At 44.6% G+C, this 19562-nt stretch overlaps 1 protein-coding gene across 3 annotated transcripts in view; it reads right to left on the reverse strand.

The window, feature by feature from the left end:
- Window positions 1-19562, reverse strand: part of LOC144827483 (acid-sensing ion channel 1C-like) — a 574677-nt gene that overhangs the window by 162042 nt on the left and 393073 nt on the right. For all 3 annotated transcript variants that reach the window (XM_078685779.1, XM_078685778.1, XM_078685777.1), the window contains exons 7-8: window positions 17952-18043; window positions 16383-16462 (exon numbers count right to left, since the gene is read on the reverse strand). In XM_078685779.1, coding sequence (XP_078541905.1) covers window positions 16383-16462; window positions 17952-18043 — 172 coding nt within the window. The remainder of the gene's footprint in view (window positions 1-16382; window positions 16463-17951; window positions 18044-19562) is intronic.

Consider the following 19562-nt stretch of genomic DNA (forward strand, 5'->3'; position numbering starts at 1 on the left):
GGTTTGGAAGCCAGACGCCGCCATCTTGGTGCGGGTCGTGGCGCCTGATTAGGCTATCTACGCCGGCCTACTTAAGGCGGAACCTACGCAGGGGCTCTCCTTGCAAAGGTTCCATGAAGACAGGCTGCCTCGCGCTGCTTGGATTGTGCGCTCGCGCTATTGCGGTGACTGACAACTGCTGTATCAGCGCTTTTTAATTTTTCTGTTTAATCTTAAAACAATTTTTGATTTTAGCTGCTCGCTGTAGCGCTATTACTGCCCCTCACCCACATTTAAAATCTATAAAAGCACCGCTATTTAGCGGGTCCGGTTCTGGGGTGTGTGGGAGCGCCATACTTGTCAGGTTTGGAAGCCAGACGCCGCCATCTTGGTGCGGGTCGTGGCGCCTGATTAGGCTATCTACGCCGGCCTACTTAAGGCGGAACCTACGCAGGGGCTCTCCTTGCAAAGGTTCCTTGAAGACAGGCTGCCTCGCGCTGCTTGGATTGTGCGCTCGCGCTATTGCGGTGACTGACAACTGCTGTATCAGCGCTTTTTAATTTTTCTGTTTAATCTTAAAACAATTTTTGATTTTAGCTGCTCGCTGTAGCGCTATTACTGCCCCTCACCCACATTTAAAATCTATAAAAGCACCGCTATTTAGCGGGTCCGGTTCTGGGGTGTGTGGGAGCGCCATACTTGTCAGGTTTGGAAGCCAGACGCCGCCATCTTGGTGCGGGTCGTGGCGCCTGATTAGGCTATCTACGCCGGCCTACTTAAGGCGGAACCTACGCAGGGGCTCTCCTTGCAAAGGTTCCTTGAAGACAGGCTGCCTCGCGCTGCTTGGATTGTGCGCTCGCGCTATTGCGGTGACTGACAACTGCTGCATCAGCGCTTTTTAATTTTTCTGTTTAATCTTAAAACAATTTTTGATTTTAGCTGCTCGCTGTAGCGCTATTACTGCCCCTCACCCACATTTAAAATCTATAAAAGCACCGCTATTTAGCGGGTCCGGTTCTGGGGTGTGTGGGAGCGCCATACTTGTCAGGTTTGGAAGCCAGACGCCGCCATCTTGGTGCGGGTCGTGGCGCCTGATTAGGCTATCTACGCCGGCCTACTTAAGGCGGAACCTACGCAGGGGCTCTCCTTGCAAAGGTTCCTTGAAGACAGGCTGCCTCGCGCTGCTTGGATTGTGCGCTCGCGCTATTGCGGTGACTGACAACTGCTGTATCAGCGCTTTTTAATTTTTCTGTTTAATCTTAAAACAATTTTTGATTTTAGCTGCTCGCTGTAGCGCTATTACTGCCCCTCACCCACATTTAAAATCTATAAAAGCACCGCTATTTAGCGGGTCCGGTTCTGGGGTGTGTGGGAGCGCCATACTTGTCAGGTTTGGAAGCCAGACGCCGCCATCTTGGTGCGGGTCGTGGCGCCTGATTAGGCTATCTACGCCGGCCTACTTAAAGCTCCACCTCTTTTCAACGCGCAGCGGTGACGCGCAGGGTGGCGCCTTCTCTGCGCCTGAGTCGTGCCAGAGTCCTGCCCCGTCCGCTCCCGGAACGCTGAGTCGTGCCAGAGTCCTGCCCGTCTGCGCCCGTCAGCGTTCCGGGAGCGGACGGGGCAGGACGGCTGGTTGGCTCTACTTATTGTCAGGTGCATTACTATCGTCTGTCTTTAGTATGTCGTATAGATACTCTTCTGAAACTCTTTTAACTCTTCGTCCTCATGTGGGTCGTTGCCACTATGTCTTCCCCGGTAGTCGGGCGTTAAGCAAAGGATGCCCCAATTGTGGTTGGCGCCTTTCGAAATGTGAAAAGCCCACCTCGATTTCTAAACCACCTCCTATCGTCTGTTTACTCCTTAATACGCGCTCTCTAGGCGGCCACGTGCCTGATATCTGGAATTTGTTGTACAACTCTAATGTATCCTGTCTCTTCCTGACTGAAACTTGGTTAAGTGACTCCTCGACTCCCGACTTAGTCAACGCCATCCCTCCCGATTATTCCATCTTTAGGAGAGATAGAGCGGTGGGACGAGGAGGCGGTGTGGCTATTATAGTCAACAAACGGCTGCACTGCACCACTTTTCCGGTTGACAACATTCAGGAGACAGAGGCCCTTGGCTTTACACTCCATCTCTCCTCATCTCAGGCCTGTACCGGTATTGTTTTATATAGAGCTCCTGGCCCTGTAGGCTCTTTTTTAGATGAACTCCAAGTAGCACTTTCAGTCCCGTGCCTAAAATCTGAACACTGTCTACTGCTCGGTGACCTAAATATTCATATGGATGACGCTACTAACCCAGATACTACTAAATTGATAGATATCACCACCATGCTGGGACTATCATCTTTCATCCATGAACCTACACATAATAAAGGCCATACTCTAGATCAAGTCTTTTCTTCCCGTCCTATTGATTCTCAAGCGCCGCAGCCGGTTCTGTGGTCAGATCATTATCTGATCACCTTTTTCCTGTCCTGTGTTTCTCCTCCCAGAAGGAAATTTGTGAGTTCTTCTAAACGTGTGTCCCGACCCTTTCATCTTCTCTCTAATGAGAGCCTATTACAGGCGATGGAAGCTACACCCTGTACTTTATCGGGCAACGTAGAAGATGATCTACTCTATTTCACCAACTGGCTCACGGCAAGATTTTCAGCTCTCGTTCCTGAGAAAATGACTAAGGTGGGTAATAAGAGGCTTTCCGCCCCTTGGTTTACTTCTCAGCTCAGGGAAGCTCGCCAAAATTGCAAGAGAGCCGAAAGAGCCTGGCGGAAGGACTACAATCCTTCGGCAAAAGCCAAATTTAAAACTCTGACTAGATCCTACCACAAATTGATTTGGAATGAGAAAAAACTTCATCTGGAACGTCGTATTGACGATGCGGGAAACACAAGTAGGGAAATTTTCAAAATTGTTAAGGATTTTACTGCGCCGTCCCTGAGTACCTTGGCTCAATCCCATTCAAAATCTTGGCTGACGGAATTGGCACACTATTTCGTTAAAAAAATAACGATTATTCAAGAGTCCCTTGCCAGTTACTCCAATTGTACGAAGGTGGATTTAACGGGTGCTCTTTCCCTCACTAACCCAGTTGTGGCCCCTACTCTTTGCGAATTTCCCCCGCTAAGCCCTGACGCTTCGTTAGCCCTTCTTACTGGACTGAAGTCTGGTTCACCTTTGGACCCTTGCCCGGTCTCCTGTCTTAAGAAAATAGCCCCAGTCTTAAATGGTCCTATCAACTCCATTCTTAATGCTTCTCTGTCTTCCGGTGTGGTTCCCTCGGCGTGGAAAGGTGCGCTTATTTTGCCACTCCTAAAAAAACCAACTTTGGACTCCACCGTTCATGCCAATTATCGGCCTATATCTCTCCTTCCTGCCTTGGCGAAGATGGCAGAAAGACATGTGCACAGAACGATCTCGGACTACATCGAAGAGAACGATCTGTTGCACAATACCCAATCCGGTTTTCGTGCAAACTACAGCACGGAGACCGCGTTGCTTAAAGTCACTGTCGCCATCAGAGAGGTGTTGGATGCGGGAGGAAAGGCCATGCTGGTCATGTTGGACCTGTCGGCGGCGTTCGACACCGTTCCCCACGAAACCCTCCTAATACGTCTCTGGGAATGTGGTCTTCGGGGGACGGTGTGGAACTGGCTTAAATCCTTCTTAGCCGACCGCCGACAAACGATCTGGGCGCCTCCTCACTCCGCAGCTATAGCACCTCTGGAAGTGGGAGTCCCTCAGGGGTCTATTCTTAGCCCCCTGCTTTTTAACATCTTTTTGGCCCCCCTTGCAGAGGTAGCGGAGTCTTTCGGCGCCCAGATCGTGTCCTATGCCGACGACACCCAACTCCTGTTTACCCATAACAGGAACGAGGTGTTTGACGGGAGCCGCATCAGAAGCTGTCTAGAGGCGGTCTTCGGCTGGTTCAGGGAGCATGGTCTAAAATGCAACTCCGATAAATCGGAGCTGCTTTTTTTTGGTTTTTCTTCTGAGCCAGTTTGGAAAAGTTGGTGGCCTCAGGATTTGTTTCCACCTGCTAAGGCAAGCGTAAAAGCCAAAAATTTGGGTATTATGATTGACAATGATCTTTCTTATGGGCCCCAAATATCTAGCCTTTCGGGGAAATGTTTTGGCATCCTTCGGATGCTTAGAAAATTTTTGCCCCTGATATCCACCAAACACAGACGGATCATTGTTCAAGCACTTGTAGGGTCCAGATTGGACTACGCGAATGCCCTCTATCTAGGGCTTCCAAAGTACCTGGTGAGGCGGCTTCAAGTAGTCCAAAATTCAGCTGCCCGCGCCATCTACGGGCTCCCTAGACGTGCAAGTGCCTCTGTACTGCTGCAAGAGCTGCATTGGCTTCCCATAGCCAAGAGAGTTCAGTTTAAGAGCCTGACGCTGACTTTCAAAGCTCTTCATGCCATTGGTCCCAAATACATGAGGAAACGTTTGGCTCTCTATAAACCAAACAGAGCCTTACGGTCTGCCTCCCTGTCTAAAATGGTAGTCCCGGCCATCAAACGAGCTAGACAGGGCGGTCGCTCTTTTCACCATTTGGCTCCCCGTGCGTGGAATGAGCTCCCGCTTTTTCTCAGACAGATTCCCTGTCTTTTGTCCTTTAGAAAGGCTCTAAAAACTTGGCTTTTTACCAGATAGGCCTGCCATTTTCCTTTGCTGTCGTGTTGTGTTGCCGTATTGAAGGCTTCCTTCGCCAAAGCGCCGGGACACTCCTTCTGGAGTAGCTGTTGCGCTATAGAAGAACCGAAATAACATAACATAACATAACATAACATAACATAACATAACAGGATTTCCTGCTGAAGAGAAGAACGCAGTGGGAGAAGCCACGAAGTCTGGCCAACTGGCAATGCACCTTGGGCAGAAAGACAAGCAGTTTGGTCCCAGTCTTCCCTCAGTTCTCAGCCAAAAATGTCAAAGTCCTCAGTTTTGGATTTTGGCTATCTGAGCACCTTTAGCATCACAACTAAGGGTCCAGGACTGGTGGGATACCACTTGGCGGTCAGGACACACTCCGGCGGGGTCTAGGTGTGGGTTCAAGATGGTGGGATCCTTTTGTGTTCCTATGGCTCTAAACAGGAGCCAGCAAACTACCCCTTAGAGTCACTCTTGTAGTCCTGGGTGCAACGGAAGAGCAGGGCTCAAACAGCAATACTGGTCTCTGAGGGTTCAAAGCAGACTTCAGGCAGCAAAGCAGTCTTGCAAAGAACACAGCAGGTCACAGCAGCAGGCAGTCCTCTGAGAGTCCTGCAGCAGGTCCAGGTGTGAACTGAAGACTGGATCGGAGGGTCCTATATTCCTGGTGACCTTCCTCTAAAAGGTGGGAGAAGCTTCTAGAAAGCCTTTGAAGAGCATGGAATTTCCTGACTCCCCTGGTTCCAAACTGGCAGCAGTGACAATGTGGAGGTGTTAAGTCCTTTGTGTGAAGGCAGAGCACAGCCTATTCAGTTTCAAGTGGGGCTGTGCTCAGCTCCACCCCCCATCCTGCCTGCACATCCCATTCAGTCATACCTAATCCCTCTATTTTGTGACTGTCTGGGAGGAATTCACAATGTTTAACTGTCAGCTACACCCAGTGACCCAAGACTGACTGCAGTCACAAAAGAGCTAAGAACAGGAAAATGCCAACTTTCTAAAAGTGCCATTTTCAAAATTGTATTTAGAAATCAGACTTTACCATTAAGAGGATTTTTCATAACAATTTCATACATGCCAAACAAGAACTAGCTACCTAGTCCCAATCACAAATAGTATTTATTGAATGTTTAAGGCAACCTAATGTTATCCTATGGGACAAGTAAGCCTCACAGTAGTGTAAAATCAAATTTAGGAGTGTTTTACTACCAGGACATGGAAAACTTAAAAGTACATGTCCAACCTTTAAATACAATACACCCTACTCTATGGGCTTTCTAGGGACTACCTTAGGGGTGCCTTATATGCAATAAAAGGGGAGTTTAAGGCCTGGCAAAGGGATTATATTGCAAAGTCGATTTGGGAGTTTAAAACTGCATTCAGGCTGCAATGGCAGGCCTAGGACATGTTTTAAGGTGCTAGTTAAGTGGCCGGCACAATACGTGCTGCAATTCCACTAGTGATACAAAAGGGGATGATGGATTCCACTAGTAGCATTTAATTTACATGCCCTGGGTGTATGGTATACCAATCTACAAGGGATTTCTATGTACATTTAATATGCCAATCATGTGTAAGGCAATTACATCATATTTAGGGGAGTGAGCACAATCACTTTAGCTCTAGTTAACAGTGGCAAAGTGCAGAGTACTAAGGCCAACAAAAATAAATCAACAAAAAGTGGAGGAAAGTAGGCAAAATATTTGGAGGAAGACCAAGCTACTGCTAACAGGTATAACAGTAATTGACTGTGAGTTGTTGGTTTACACATGGGCGATAGAAGAACACTATTGCATTTTTGTAATTCAGAGACCAATGGGGAATATGGCTTCACCTGGAGGGCTTAATACTTCAACAGTAGATTGGTCCGATTGGCATTCAAATTATATATAGTTCAATATTCAGTTGAATATATTCCGGAGCAGAACAAGCGCCTGGATGGTGGTAAGACTAGACTGCTGGTGGAAGAGAAGGTGGTAGATGAGGTAGCAGAGGAATGTGAATGTAAAAAGGCATTTGCCTGTAAGGATAAGATGTGATGGAAAGAATAACAAAGGAGTGGAATGCAGGATTAGATAAAGATGAGTGTTTGAACATAGTTATAAAATATATGGAGGGGGGATGGCCCGAGGATAGGACGAGAATAAGAAAAGAGCAAGCAGTAAATAAAATGCAGAAGGTACTGGTAACTGGTCGTTGCCAACAAGCTTATTTCATCTCTTGGAATACGTTAAAAGTTCGACCACTGGTCATATGAATGACAAAATGGCATGTCGAGGACAAAAAGAAAAAGCTTGGAAGTACATTTAATGTTGAGCATCAACGCTTTGACTGACAAACAGGAGCACCCCATGTATAAACTCTATAAATAAGTTAAGGGTTGTAAGGTTCCTCTGTGTAAAGTAGATTTGCTTCTTGATCCGTCGATAACACTGGATATCAGCAACATGTTGCCCCTATTCAGCAGTGCCATAGAGTGAAGTCTTTACACCAATATTTACGGTTTATTTTTCAAAGTATTTTGGGGATCGAATAGCTGAAAGTGTGATTATTAAATTCTTAAAGCATTTTTTTTAAGTAGACAATGGTTCCTTGAATAATTTTTACAGGTGAAGGGATATCATTTTCTACAGGTAAGATATGTGATTTTCTGACATTTTGTGCCATTAGACACAGGGGGGTTGCATTTTACCACCCAAAAGCCACTGGATAAGTTGAAACACTTCAGAGAGTTGTGAAAATGGCAAATGGATGACAAATATTGGCAAATATTGTTGCAGGCAACTTGTTTTACATGCAGAACCACTGCACATTCTGTTACAGGGAATTATTAAGAGTCGTACACGATCGAAGAAACTAGAATTGCAGACAAGTTGCTTATGTGACGGGTTAAGGCTAAAGTAGGCATGTCTGCGGGAAAGATGAGAAGTTAGATGAATAAAAGGGGGATTTTAAAAGACTGAAGGATGATGCAGCTGCAATTAGATACTTGTCAAGATTTAGATGCCTTCTGATAATGGCAAAAGAAACAGGAAGGCAGGTCAAGCTGTCAAAGTTTGTATGCCTTTTTAAGAGTGTGGTTAGAGTGGAAGATGAAAACGCTTGCAACATGGAAGGGGGTTCTGTCTGTGAACTGTCTGAAGAAAAATATTTAGGATGAGATTCCGTCGATGGATGGAAGACTGGAAGGGTACAACAATTGTGGGACGAAGAAGGAATGGTTTATTACCTGTAATCCTAGTTCTCTCTCAGGGGCATCGCCATTGAAATCAGGAGCACTGAATAGTTCTGCCCATGTGAGGGTATCCTGGATCACTTCTTTACAATATATATTCTTAAGTGTGGATGTTTGCCTTTCTTCAGTAAGGCCAGGATAAGCACTTCATTTATTAAAATGTTTTGCAGCCGATAAATTACGCTATATTGGGCAATTACTTTACTTTGCATTTAGGAAAGGGTTAACAGATATTTAAATAACTAGGAACATTGGCAGATTAGCAGGAGCTGTGTAATTTGTCCTTCTAAATCGAATTCTCGAACCTTTTTTAAAGAAATGGTAAAGAAGGAAGAGGACAATGTGGACTTATAGGCTGCAACTCTACAGATATTTATAAGGATGTGTCTTTATGGGCTCATGGCCCACCAATATCCCATCTTGCCCAGTAGGTGGCAGTTACCTCAGTTCTTTTTACTGAGCAAACAGTATTACTAATTAGGAAAAAAGAATGTCTATTAATCTTCTCTGTCTCTTCCACTGAGTAGGAGGGTGGGTTGGTTATGATGTTAATAGAGATTCTCCTGAGAGAGGACTAAGATTACATGTAAGAAACCATTCCTTCTCTCTCAGGAGAGCGCCATTGCTAACCATAAGCACTGAACAGAGTAGTAAGCCCAACCCTATTAACTTCAGTGGAAGGGAAAAAAGAACATCCATAGAGATAGCTAGGCGAAGAGATTCCTCGGGGAAGCCTCTCCTACTTGAGCATCTCTTCTTGCATCCGAGTCCAAACAATAGTGTCTGATAAAGGTTTGAACCAATTTCTACTTAGCTGCTTTGCATATTTGGGCAATAGGAACATTCCTCATCAAAGCAGCTGTAGCTGCTTTCCCTCTAGTGGAATGAGCCTTTTGGTCTACCAGAAAGAACTTTATTTGCTTTCTGGTAACATAACAGGATGCATGAAACTATCCACCTGGATATAGATTGTTTAGACGTGGCTAAACCTGTACATGCAGTGCTATTGTGTACAAACAATTGATTAGACTTGCGTATGTCTTTTGTTTTGTCAAGATAATATTTTAAGACCAATCTTAAATCTCAAGTGTGGGGATTTCTTTCTGCTTGAGTGGAAGGATGCTGAAAGAAAGTAGTCAAAGTAATGGACTGATTAATGTGAAAATCCATCACAACTTTGGGTAAGAATTTTGGATGGGTCTTACTGCTACAGAATACTGTATATAGTTCAAGAGAAGATAAAGTGTGAATCTCACTAACCATATGTGCTGATATGATAGCAACTAGGAAAGCAGCCTTCCAATAAAGTTGGTCTAATGAGGCTCTATGGATGGATCCAAAAGGAGATGATGTGAGAGTACTATGTTTAATACCCAAGGAGGAGAGTGATGTCAAATTGGAGGTAAAACTTTCTTTATACCCTCTAGGAAGTCTTTAATAACTGGGACTTTGAAAAAAAGAGGTTTGTGAAGGACATTTTCTAAAGGTAGTAATAGCTGCCAAATTAACTTTAATAGAAGAGAATTGCCAGCTGGATTTGACCAGGATTAGCATGCTTGGAAGTACAGCTTCTTCTTGGCATGTAGTTGTCTTAAAGTTCTTGTCAGAACACCAGATGCAGAATCTCTTCCATTTAAAGAAGTAAGCTGAATATGTAAGTGGATATTTAGCTTCTTTGAGATTGTTCATGCTTGCCAGTGGTAAAATTAAATGTCCTTAGTGTACAACCTCAGGAGCCATGCTTCCAAACTCAAAGAGGAAAGTTTGGGACAAACCATCTGACCTCTGAATTTCACGAGAAGGTCCGGTCTGTACCGCAGCTTCATGTGTGGATATTCCGACATGTGGAGAAGGTTTGTGAACCACCACTGTTGGGGCCTCACCAGAGCTATCAAAATCATCCTGGCAAGGAAGACAGCTTGATTACTGAGGAACTTTGGGGAATTGGAGGACAAGCGTAGAGAAATTTGATGGACCAGTTGATCCATAGACCATTCCCCAAGGTCCCTGGTTGGTAGTACCTCGAGACAAAGTTTGGGTATTTTTTGTTTTCTGCGGTTGCAAATAAATATTTGTGAGGAAAACCCCACACTCGGAAGATGTTTTGTACAACATCATCGTGTAGAACCCACTCATGATTTTCTTGACAAACCCTGCTTAGAGAGTCTGCTTAAACATTCTCTACCCCCGTAAGATGGGTTGAAGTGATTCTCAGGTCCTGGCTAGCAACCAATTCCATATTGTTTGGGCTTTCAGTGTCAAGGCTCTGGACATCGTTCCTCCTTGCTTGTTCAGATAGTACATAGGTGCTGTGTTGTCAGTTTGAACAAGAAGGGATTTCATCTTGAAGGAAAGTAGAAAAGACTTAAATGTCAAATGAACAGCTCGTAGTTCCAGGAGGTTGATATGATAAGTCATTTCCTTTGTGGACCATGTTCCCTGAATTTGAAGCTGATCCATGTGCACTCCCCAAACTAACAGAGAGGCATTGGTCACTATTGTCTGAGAGGGAACATCCTGACGGAAAGGCATCCCTTGAAGGCGATTTTTCGGCTTGCACCACCATTTGAGGGAAAGTGGGATCTTGTCTTCCCAGTTGCCCAAGTATTGACTTCACAGGTCTTCAAGACACTCCTGTATTGGTCCCATGTGGAGAAAGGAATTTGGCATCAGAAATGTGCAAGAGGCCATAAGCCTAGGAGAGATAACACTTTTCTCACCTTTGGATGAAAGACTTTCAGAACAGATTATAATTTCAGACTTTATGAATTAAAGCCTTTCATTTGAAGGATACACTTTTGCTTTTATGGTATCGATAGTTGCTCCTAGATAATAGAGCAACTCAACTGGTGATGAGGTTGATTTCTGATGATTGACAAAAAGGCCTATCCAGTTAAGAATAGAGATATTTATTCAATAATGATGCTGTTCTTGTTGCGTTGATGCCTTGATAAGCCAGTCGTCTAGGTATGGATAGACTAATATTCTGAGCTTCCTGAGAAGTGCGGTGACCACTGCCTTGCACTTCAAAAAAGTTCTTGGGGCTAATTTAAAACCAAAAGGAATTTGTAGTGTTTACTGGCTATGGGAATGTGAATGTATGCATCCTGAAGATCTATGGAATAGAGCCAGTCTCCTTGATGGATTTGAGGATACATTTGATGTAATGCTAGAATTCTGAATGATTCTCTCTGTATCCATGTGCATGAGACTTTCAGATCTGGTATTGGGTCTGAATTAATTCTTGGGAGGTAGAAAACAAAGGATTCCAAGACGTCGAGACACAGGAGACGCTTGATGTCGATAAGTCTGTCAATGTCAGACATAGAGGACTGTCATATAGTTCCTACTAAGTAGGACTGTGCATTTGGACAACATATGCATCAAAATATGTGGACTGAGTCCACTGATATAATCAGAATATGTTGCCCCAAAAGTTCTTTCTCACTAGTCTGCAATGCCCCCGTGGCTTCCTTATTTTGGGTGAGTCTCTTATCTAGCTCTTCCAAGTTGGATTCCAGCGTGGTAACCCTATCCATCATTGAATTCAGCTTAGTCTCTAATGTCTCACAAACTCCCTGGATTCTGAGCTGGTTTTTTCCTGACATCGCAAAGCCTGATCTCATTTCCTTGATCAAAATTTCCATTAATTGGTCCGAATTTCTGGCTCTCTCAGTAGCCCTTTGGGGTAAGATCTGACTACTCTCCTCACTCTCTGCCTCCTTACTGTGCTCTGTTATCTCCACCTCCTTACTTTGCTCTGTTGTTTCCAGTTCCCTGAAGCGATTGGGGCTATGTGGGATACCCGCTGTTCTAGCGTTCTCCGCCATTGTTCGCTGTGGAGTGGTTTTATCTGTGTGTAACTCTGCACTCATCCTCTCGGGGCTTCGGCTTTTAGGTATGATAGATCCTTAAGGTACTGGAGCAGCAGCAGCTTGTTGAATAACTCCCAGGACACCACAGAGAAGACTTCCTCCAAATCATGAATGAAAGAAGGATGGTCTTGAACCAATTGATTAGCTCTGGGGCAGATTCATCTTTGCTGGCAGCCCAGGATTACTGTCACGGATTGACCCTCAGGCATTCTTGCCTTCGTCTCATGGCACTCAAGCAGGTATCTCAGCAGAGAATACCTAATCTACCTTTCTCTGGTAACACTTGAGAGTCATGCAGATGATGAAATGGCCCCAATACAGGCCGTGATGGAGACCTAGAAGGCGGTTGACCTGGAGAAACGCTAGGACCAACAAAAGCACCCTTAAATGCCTTACGAATGAAGTTGTTATCCACAGAGGGTTCAGACTCTTCAGTGGTTGCAAGGAAGCCACCAACAGAAGCAGCAAAGTACCAAAGGCATCAACGAAAGGGAAGGGCTGGCCACCAACCTGCCCAAGCAAGAAAGCCTCCTACAGGCTCCAAACACCAAGCCTCTGCTTTCACTTCATCCGTTACCCACTTCAGTAGGGGGAAGTATTTCACAATATCAGACAGAGGGGAAATCTATTACAAACAATGTTTGGGTTCTGAATAATGTACAGAATGGTTATTGTGTCAGATTCACAAGTTCTCCACTAAAATCATCAAATCAACATCAGAAGTGAACATCCTTCTGCAGAAGCATGCGGTGGACCTCGTACCTCGAAAACAAAGGAAACAGGGATTTATTACTATTATTTCTTGTTGTAAAGAAAAGTCCCAAGAGGAGAAAGAGATAGAATGTAAGTGTGAAGTAGAATTAAGTATCACAAGACTCCCTTCAGATGAGAGAATTAGAGCAGCTATTGTGAGGTATTCCGGTTTTAGGGCTCAATGTCATCAGTGGTTCATGACTGTTGTACAAAGCTGTGCGGATTTGGGTGTATTATATGGCTTCGCTGTGCGGTCTTACATGGAATACACTTGCAAAAACTGTCTTGGGTCCAGTCAGGCTTGTTTACACAACCTTAAGCTCGACCCTGGGTAGCGATGGCTTAGAGCAGGAAGGCCTGAACAAAGCAACTGGTGTAAAGCATTTGACAGTACCAGACAATGAAATATGAAAGCCACGCAACATGAAAGAAACACAAATCCAATTTATAAAAAATAGAATATATTTTTAGGAATTTCTTTGGGTGCAAGATGAATAAAATCCACTGGAGGTTGCCAGATCTACAGAGTTTTAAAGAAAACATAATTTTTAATCCAACCACAAACAAACATTGGTAACTGTAAAGTTAGTAAACTTTTTAAACGCTCGTAAAAATTAGTTTGGCTACTCCGGCCCGGATTGGACGACCAAATACGACAGGAAATAGGTCGTGGGGCAATGGTGTAGATTTGGACAGTTACCTGGCCACTAGAGCGTTTTCTGGTCTAGTTCCAAACTTCACAGCAGAATCTCCATAGACTTCAATCGAGTGGTCCTGATGCTGTGAATGCAGGACATGTAGTTGCTCAAGGATGTTCCGGGTGCTGTGTGGTCGATAGGGGTGCCTTAACGGTTATTCCTTGGTGCATGTGTCAGGTGGGGCGACTTTGGCCACAGAGGTTGGGGTCTCTCGAAGTCCTCTTTGAAAAAATAAAAGGTCAGCAGCGGCTGTGCTACTGATTTCTAGCCTCAACAGTCCTAGCAAAATCCTTTAGTGTGCGCTGGTGTCCCTCGTCTGGGAGCAATCTGGACTCAGATGGCACTCCCAGGTCTGGATGACTTGAATGCAACTATTGGTCATCAAGGATCGGTTTTTGGGGGTGCCCAGCGGCAGTTAGTAGAGATTCTTTCATAGTGGCTACCATTTAAGCACTGTGGGCTACTTCAGTTGTGCTGATCCTGGTAAGGGTTCCAGGGGATCAAGCTACTGTTCCTTTGAGTCTATCCTGTGGTCTGGGGCACAATCTTTCCCTGAGCCAGTTTGCTGACCCAAGGTGCAACAGGTGCAGTCCAGTGGACAGTGCAGCCTCTCTTTGTGCAGTCCAGGTGGAGACAGGGCAGTCCTTCTGCGGTCCTAGTTCCAGTTCTGATGTGACCTAAGGGTCAGAGTGCCATATTTATTCCCAGAAAGTGCAATCAGGAAGGATGCGGTCACTAGCCAATGGACTACCAAGTCCCCTCTCTCTTGGGAATAACTTTCCAGTCATGTGTGACACCTAGCAATTCCAGAGTGCACTATTTTGCCCACTCTCAAGTTGTCCGGACCCTTCCTTGGATGTTAGGAGCTTGGTAGCCCACCCTAGAGGTGTGGCTACTTGTGGGCCACACGCCCGCATGAAAACCAGTGTGGGTACTGATCTCTCTTCTCTGTCCCTGTCTCCAGCCCATCTACCTGAACAAAGGGTAACCATTCAGGAGTGTGAACCCCATTTTCCCACCAAAAGCGGCTTCGTCTTTGAAGCTTGCCTTTTGGGCTAACACCCTGAGTGACTTCCTGTGAAGGGGAGGTAAAACCTCATTCTTCAGCAAGCTGCTACTGCTCCTAAGCCTAGGAGTCGTTCCTACCACTCCACAGGCAGGCAGAAAACTGTCTGGTGGCATTGACTATGTAAGGCCACTGGACAAACTGCGTTCGAGTGGCAACTTTCTAAAAGTTGCATTTCTTTATTATGGACATTAAATTCGACTTGGGCATCAAGTCAGGTTTAATGCCAAGATTAATTTGATACCTTACAGTACCCAACTGGGTAGTTCCATTCAGAAGTCAACCAGCCGTTCTGTGTTAGCCAATGGGGCTACCAGCCCGTCCACAGCAAATTGACAATTTTGAAGTGTTGCTGTTAAGACATATATGGAAATACATGTCCTACTTAATAATATACAGCTTCCTGCCTTAGGCCTTAAGAGGTCTTTCTTAGGGGAAACCTACATCTATTTCTAAGGGAAGTGGGGGCTTTGCCATTAGTTTAAATGGCAAAGTCGAACTAGCGGTGTTTCTACTGCCCTTCTAGTCTGCAGTGGCAGGCTGGGAGCCATTTTGTACCTTATCACATGCAGGGTGTCACAATCAGTGCTGCAGCCCTGGGTGGACACTCTGCCTTCCAAGCCCGGTGTATTATATACTAGGGACTTATAAGTAAGTCAGTCCTTGCCAATTGGGGATAGTCAATTCGACATATACTTTGTAATACTTTATAACACTGGCACTGAGGTCTGATGAGCAGACCTCAGTGCACTCAAAATCGTTAAACCAGCAGCATGAGTCCCAAAATGCGGGAGGGAACATATAAAAAGAGACATTTCCTTACAAATGTGTTTGTTGATTTGTATGATTACAGGTTCGTTTCTGGTGTGTAATGGGGAGGTTTGTGTGGTACATTCCTTTGAAATGCTGAAGTATCTTGTTATGGAATGTAGTATTTGAGGGTGGAAAGTAAAATGTAGGGTGCCTGTCTTCAAAGTAATTTGCATTTGAAAGGGACTGTCTTGTATTCCTGATGATCCATGCATGGTAGTGACTTCTCCCAAAAAGCCTGGCTGGAACACATACTATTGATTTCCTCTGCATGTACTAAAGGAGCAAGTTGGTTTCATTCGGTGCCACGTGGCAATGTACAAAGCATACGCAAAATGTACAAATAACATTAAGAAAATATTGGGCAAGGAGGTGATCTGAGTGCAGAACACTTCCTAATTAACAAGAAGGTTACTTGGAGTCTTGGGCCTGATTAAGAGAAGGGTGAAACCGGAGAATCAACCAAACAGTTGTTTTTTTTCTGGCAACCTAGACGCCCAGTTTAGAAATTGTTATATGACTGGTATCCGGCCAGCAAATACGTGAGATTCTGCGATCTGGTCTGTTGAGTGCATTGCAAACAGTGGCGAAGCTAGAGGGGTTGGGGTTGAGGGTGGGGCGCTCCGCCTCGGGCGGCACTTTTTTGGGGGGCGGCAGCAAGCGCAAGGTAAGCTTTCTTTTTATGTCATCTATCGACTCACCCCTTCCCCTGCTCTTACCTGCACCGGCCATCACTGTGCAGAAAACTCAGGGCCCGCCTGGGCAGCAAAAGCTCTAGCTACGCCACTGACGCAAACTTTGCTAAAAGGGGTGGTGATTCAGCCAGCCCATCTTCAGTGGCAAACGCACCATGCCTGGTGGTGGTAGACTTGTGAAAGACCACTGCGGAAAGACTGGCAGAAGTTTGCACTACAAGGTGAGTTCCGTAGCACGCTAAGTAGCATCACTATGCACATTAGAGACAAATTATGAGGGTTCCTGCATGGCAGCCCCCAGTATGGAATACATTTCCACAGCCCATAGCAAGTGTTACCATGGTACATCAGCACTGGTGGATATTCTACAGGGTACAACATTGACAGAGATAGGCACTTGGATGGAGAACCATCTGTCTTCTGGTTGAGAACACTAAATGCTGTAGAATTCCCACGTGTATTGTGTATTCCACCTAAATTCCTTACACTAGCTAATGGAAATTCCATCACCTATACTCTACCATAGCAATTATCCTCTTCGGATTCTCCAACCTACATGAACTGTGGCTGGCAGCTTAAAGTTGTTAGTGTTCTTGTAATTCCTACGTACCTCATACAAGTAGTCAAATATCTCCAAAATTGTCAGGAGGCTAGCCCCGATAAACAATCCCATCTGACCTCCGATGTCACCTGTAGAGAGAGATAGAAGAGGGCAGTCACAAAAGAGACAAGTCTGCTCAATACCAACTGCGCCTTCTTTGGGGGATTAGTCGCTTCTTCCCGGAGCATGACCTTAAAACCCTGGTCCAATCGCTGGTTCTCTCCAGACTGGACTACTGCAACTTTCTTCTTACTGGCCTCCCCAAATCCCACCTTAAATCTGTTCTCCATTCAGCAGCTCATTTCATATATGGGGCCAAAAGAAGCAACCACATCACACCCATTTTATCCACCCTCCGTTGGCTTCCCATTGAGGCAAGATCTATCTACAAGACTGCCTGTATCACCCACAAAGCCTTGCACTCCTCCTCTCCTCGCTACCTGGCGAATAAACTGAAACTCCTGGAGGCTCTAGACCATCATGTAATGCGGAAAATCTATTGCTTGAACCTCCCACTTTCAAGAAAGAATGGTCGATGGCCCAATCCTTTTCAGGCAACGCGGTGAGAATCTGGAACTCACTGCCGCCTCAGCTCTGGACCATCACCTCTTCCCAGGCCTTCAAAACTGACCTCAAAGCTCTCCTCCTTCAAAGACACTTCCAAATTTAATTCACGCCCACTCTATTATCTGAAGGAAGTCCCTCCTTTATAGGAAATTCTGTTCTACATGACTCTAGAAGTGCCTTCCCAATGTGATCTTGTGGTTTGAGAGTCTGCCATTTATTGCAGTATTGTACTTCTACTTGTATTGTGTACTCCTGTGTAACATGCACACGTCACTTTCCCTCTTGAAATGTATTGTTTGCTACCTCTTGTACTTTGTTTGCTTTTGATACATGCACAATTACCACCATTGCCTCATGTAACGTAACGTTTGTTCTTGTTTTTTGACTTTCTGCTATTTAGTGCAGTATTTTACCTCAATTTTTACTTTGTACACTTTTGTAACACACACACATGTCACTTTTTTTCCTCTTGTAACGTATCGTTTGCTACCGCTTGTATTTTGTTTGCTCTTGATACATGCACAATTGTCACTATTGCCCTATGTAACGTAACGTTTGCCCTTGTAACATGCTGACTTGTAATTTTTCCTCATGTTTCACTACTGTTCATATTGTGAAGCGCTCGGACACCTTCGGGTAAAGTCGGTGCTATATAAAAACACATAAAAAAAAATCAAGGCCATGGCACTTACTCCGTGAAAGTAATCCAGCCATTAATACTCGTATGGGACGTCTTTGGCTAGTAAGAACATAAGAATTCATTTAGTTGGGCCACTAAGTTTCCAATACTGGCCTCTTCATCAACAAACAGATGCATTATGGGAGTTGTAGTCTGGGCCCACTGCAGTTAGCTAACACGACTACCAGAAAACTGTGTTATGTAACGGATAGTACCTGGACGGTAAAATTAATTTAAAGATACAAGGTATTGGGGAATCTACTTTAGACGTACAAGGTATTGTGTTGTGGGTGAGAATAGCACTGCGAAGAGAACTATTTTAGGATACTTACCGAGCAGTCCGGCCACTTCGTATGCTTTCTTTTGCTCAATGGTTTCATAGTTCAGGGCCTCGAAGAAAATGTCGAGCACTAAAACATTCTCCCTAAATGGATGGGAAGATAGAGGCAGATATTGAGAACACGTCTCCTTCAAACACACCTCTGCAACCATTATCACGTGCTCAGTGATTACCACTCACTTCATACCTGGGTCGAAATATACAATGCACACCTGTTTCAAGTCACCAAAGAGCGCAGTTAGAGCGGGATGATTTGGGAACATGGGGTCAGATGTATGACCGTTTTTAGCGGTCGCAAACTGAAAATCGGGCCGTTTGCGACAACTAAAATAGTTTGTAGCATGTACAAGCCCTATTTTGCAACTCTGTAACCTATTATTGCCTCGCAAAATAGGGTTTGCGAGTCATTATCAGGAAGAGGTGTGTCAAGGGCATCCCTTACAAATAGTGAGTCGCATGGGGCAATATGATTGATTTGCAACCGCAAATGCGGTTGCAAAACAATCGCAATTATCACCTATTACAGGTAGGTGGTAAGCCAGTAGCAAACTGGAAGGGGTTGCCCTGGGACCCCTTCCCCTTTGAGTTGTGCAGCGAAAATATTTCTTATGAACTGGCAGTGCTCCCACGGACCGCTGCCTACTCTTAAAATATGAAACAGAAATGTTTCATTTTTCTTTTTTAAATGCATCCCATTTTCCTTTAAACTGCTTTGTTTAAAAAGCAGTCACAGACATAGTGGTCTGCTGACCCCAGCAGGCCACCATCCCTGTGAGTGCTGGCCATTCCCAAGGGGTAACAAAAAACAACTGTGTGGGAGGGTCTATAGGGGAAACATATTTAAAGACCTACAGAGTATCCTATCCCCCATTCCAACTGTAACAAACACACAAGGGATACTGGAGGTCTATAATGGGCTCAATATTGTGTGCCGATTCCAAAGTGAAGCATGTATGAACAAGTGTCTGATCAAAAAGAAAGATAAAGTGTGAGAACAAAACAAAAATACTCCCATCAGCCCACCACTTGGCGGAGAATCGTCATCTGGGATTTTTGTACATAAACTGGTATCTGTTAGATCTCTCACCTGATGATATTGTGAGGAGACCTAAAAACAGATCCTCCAGTGACAAAGAAAGTATATAAATGACATGGCTAGATGAGAGGAGTTGCAGTGAAACAAATAGTGAAAGAAAAAAGTGAGATAAAATTACCTAGTGTGATGCCAAGGCAATGTACTTTATTAGGGGGGTCATCACAGAGGTAATATTAAAAGCAACAGTATGTGGATAGTATTTAAACAAATATTACTATCAATCAGATGGATCTGGTCGACATGTTTCAGCCTATAAAGGCTTTCTTCAGGACCTATAATATGAGATACTACTGCAACAAATACTATACAAGTTAGCAATCACTTGATAGAAAAGCCACAAACTATGTGGATGCCTACCGTGTACCATGTAGTAGGTCAGTGGATTCTCACCTGTATAAAAATATAGAAGGAACAGACACGAGACATACATGCATAAATTATGAAGAACAGCAGTGTATATACTGAACAACACATATATTGGCCTTACATCCCATGTGGGAAAAATAT

The sequence above is a fragment of the Lissotriton helveticus genome, chromosome 4_1 (assembly GCF_964261635.1).
Source record: "Lissotriton helveticus chromosome 4_1, aLisHel1.1, whole genome shotgun sequence".
Lineage (NCBI taxonomy): Eukaryota > Metazoa > Chordata > Amphibia > Caudata > Salamandridae > Lissotriton > Lissotriton helveticus.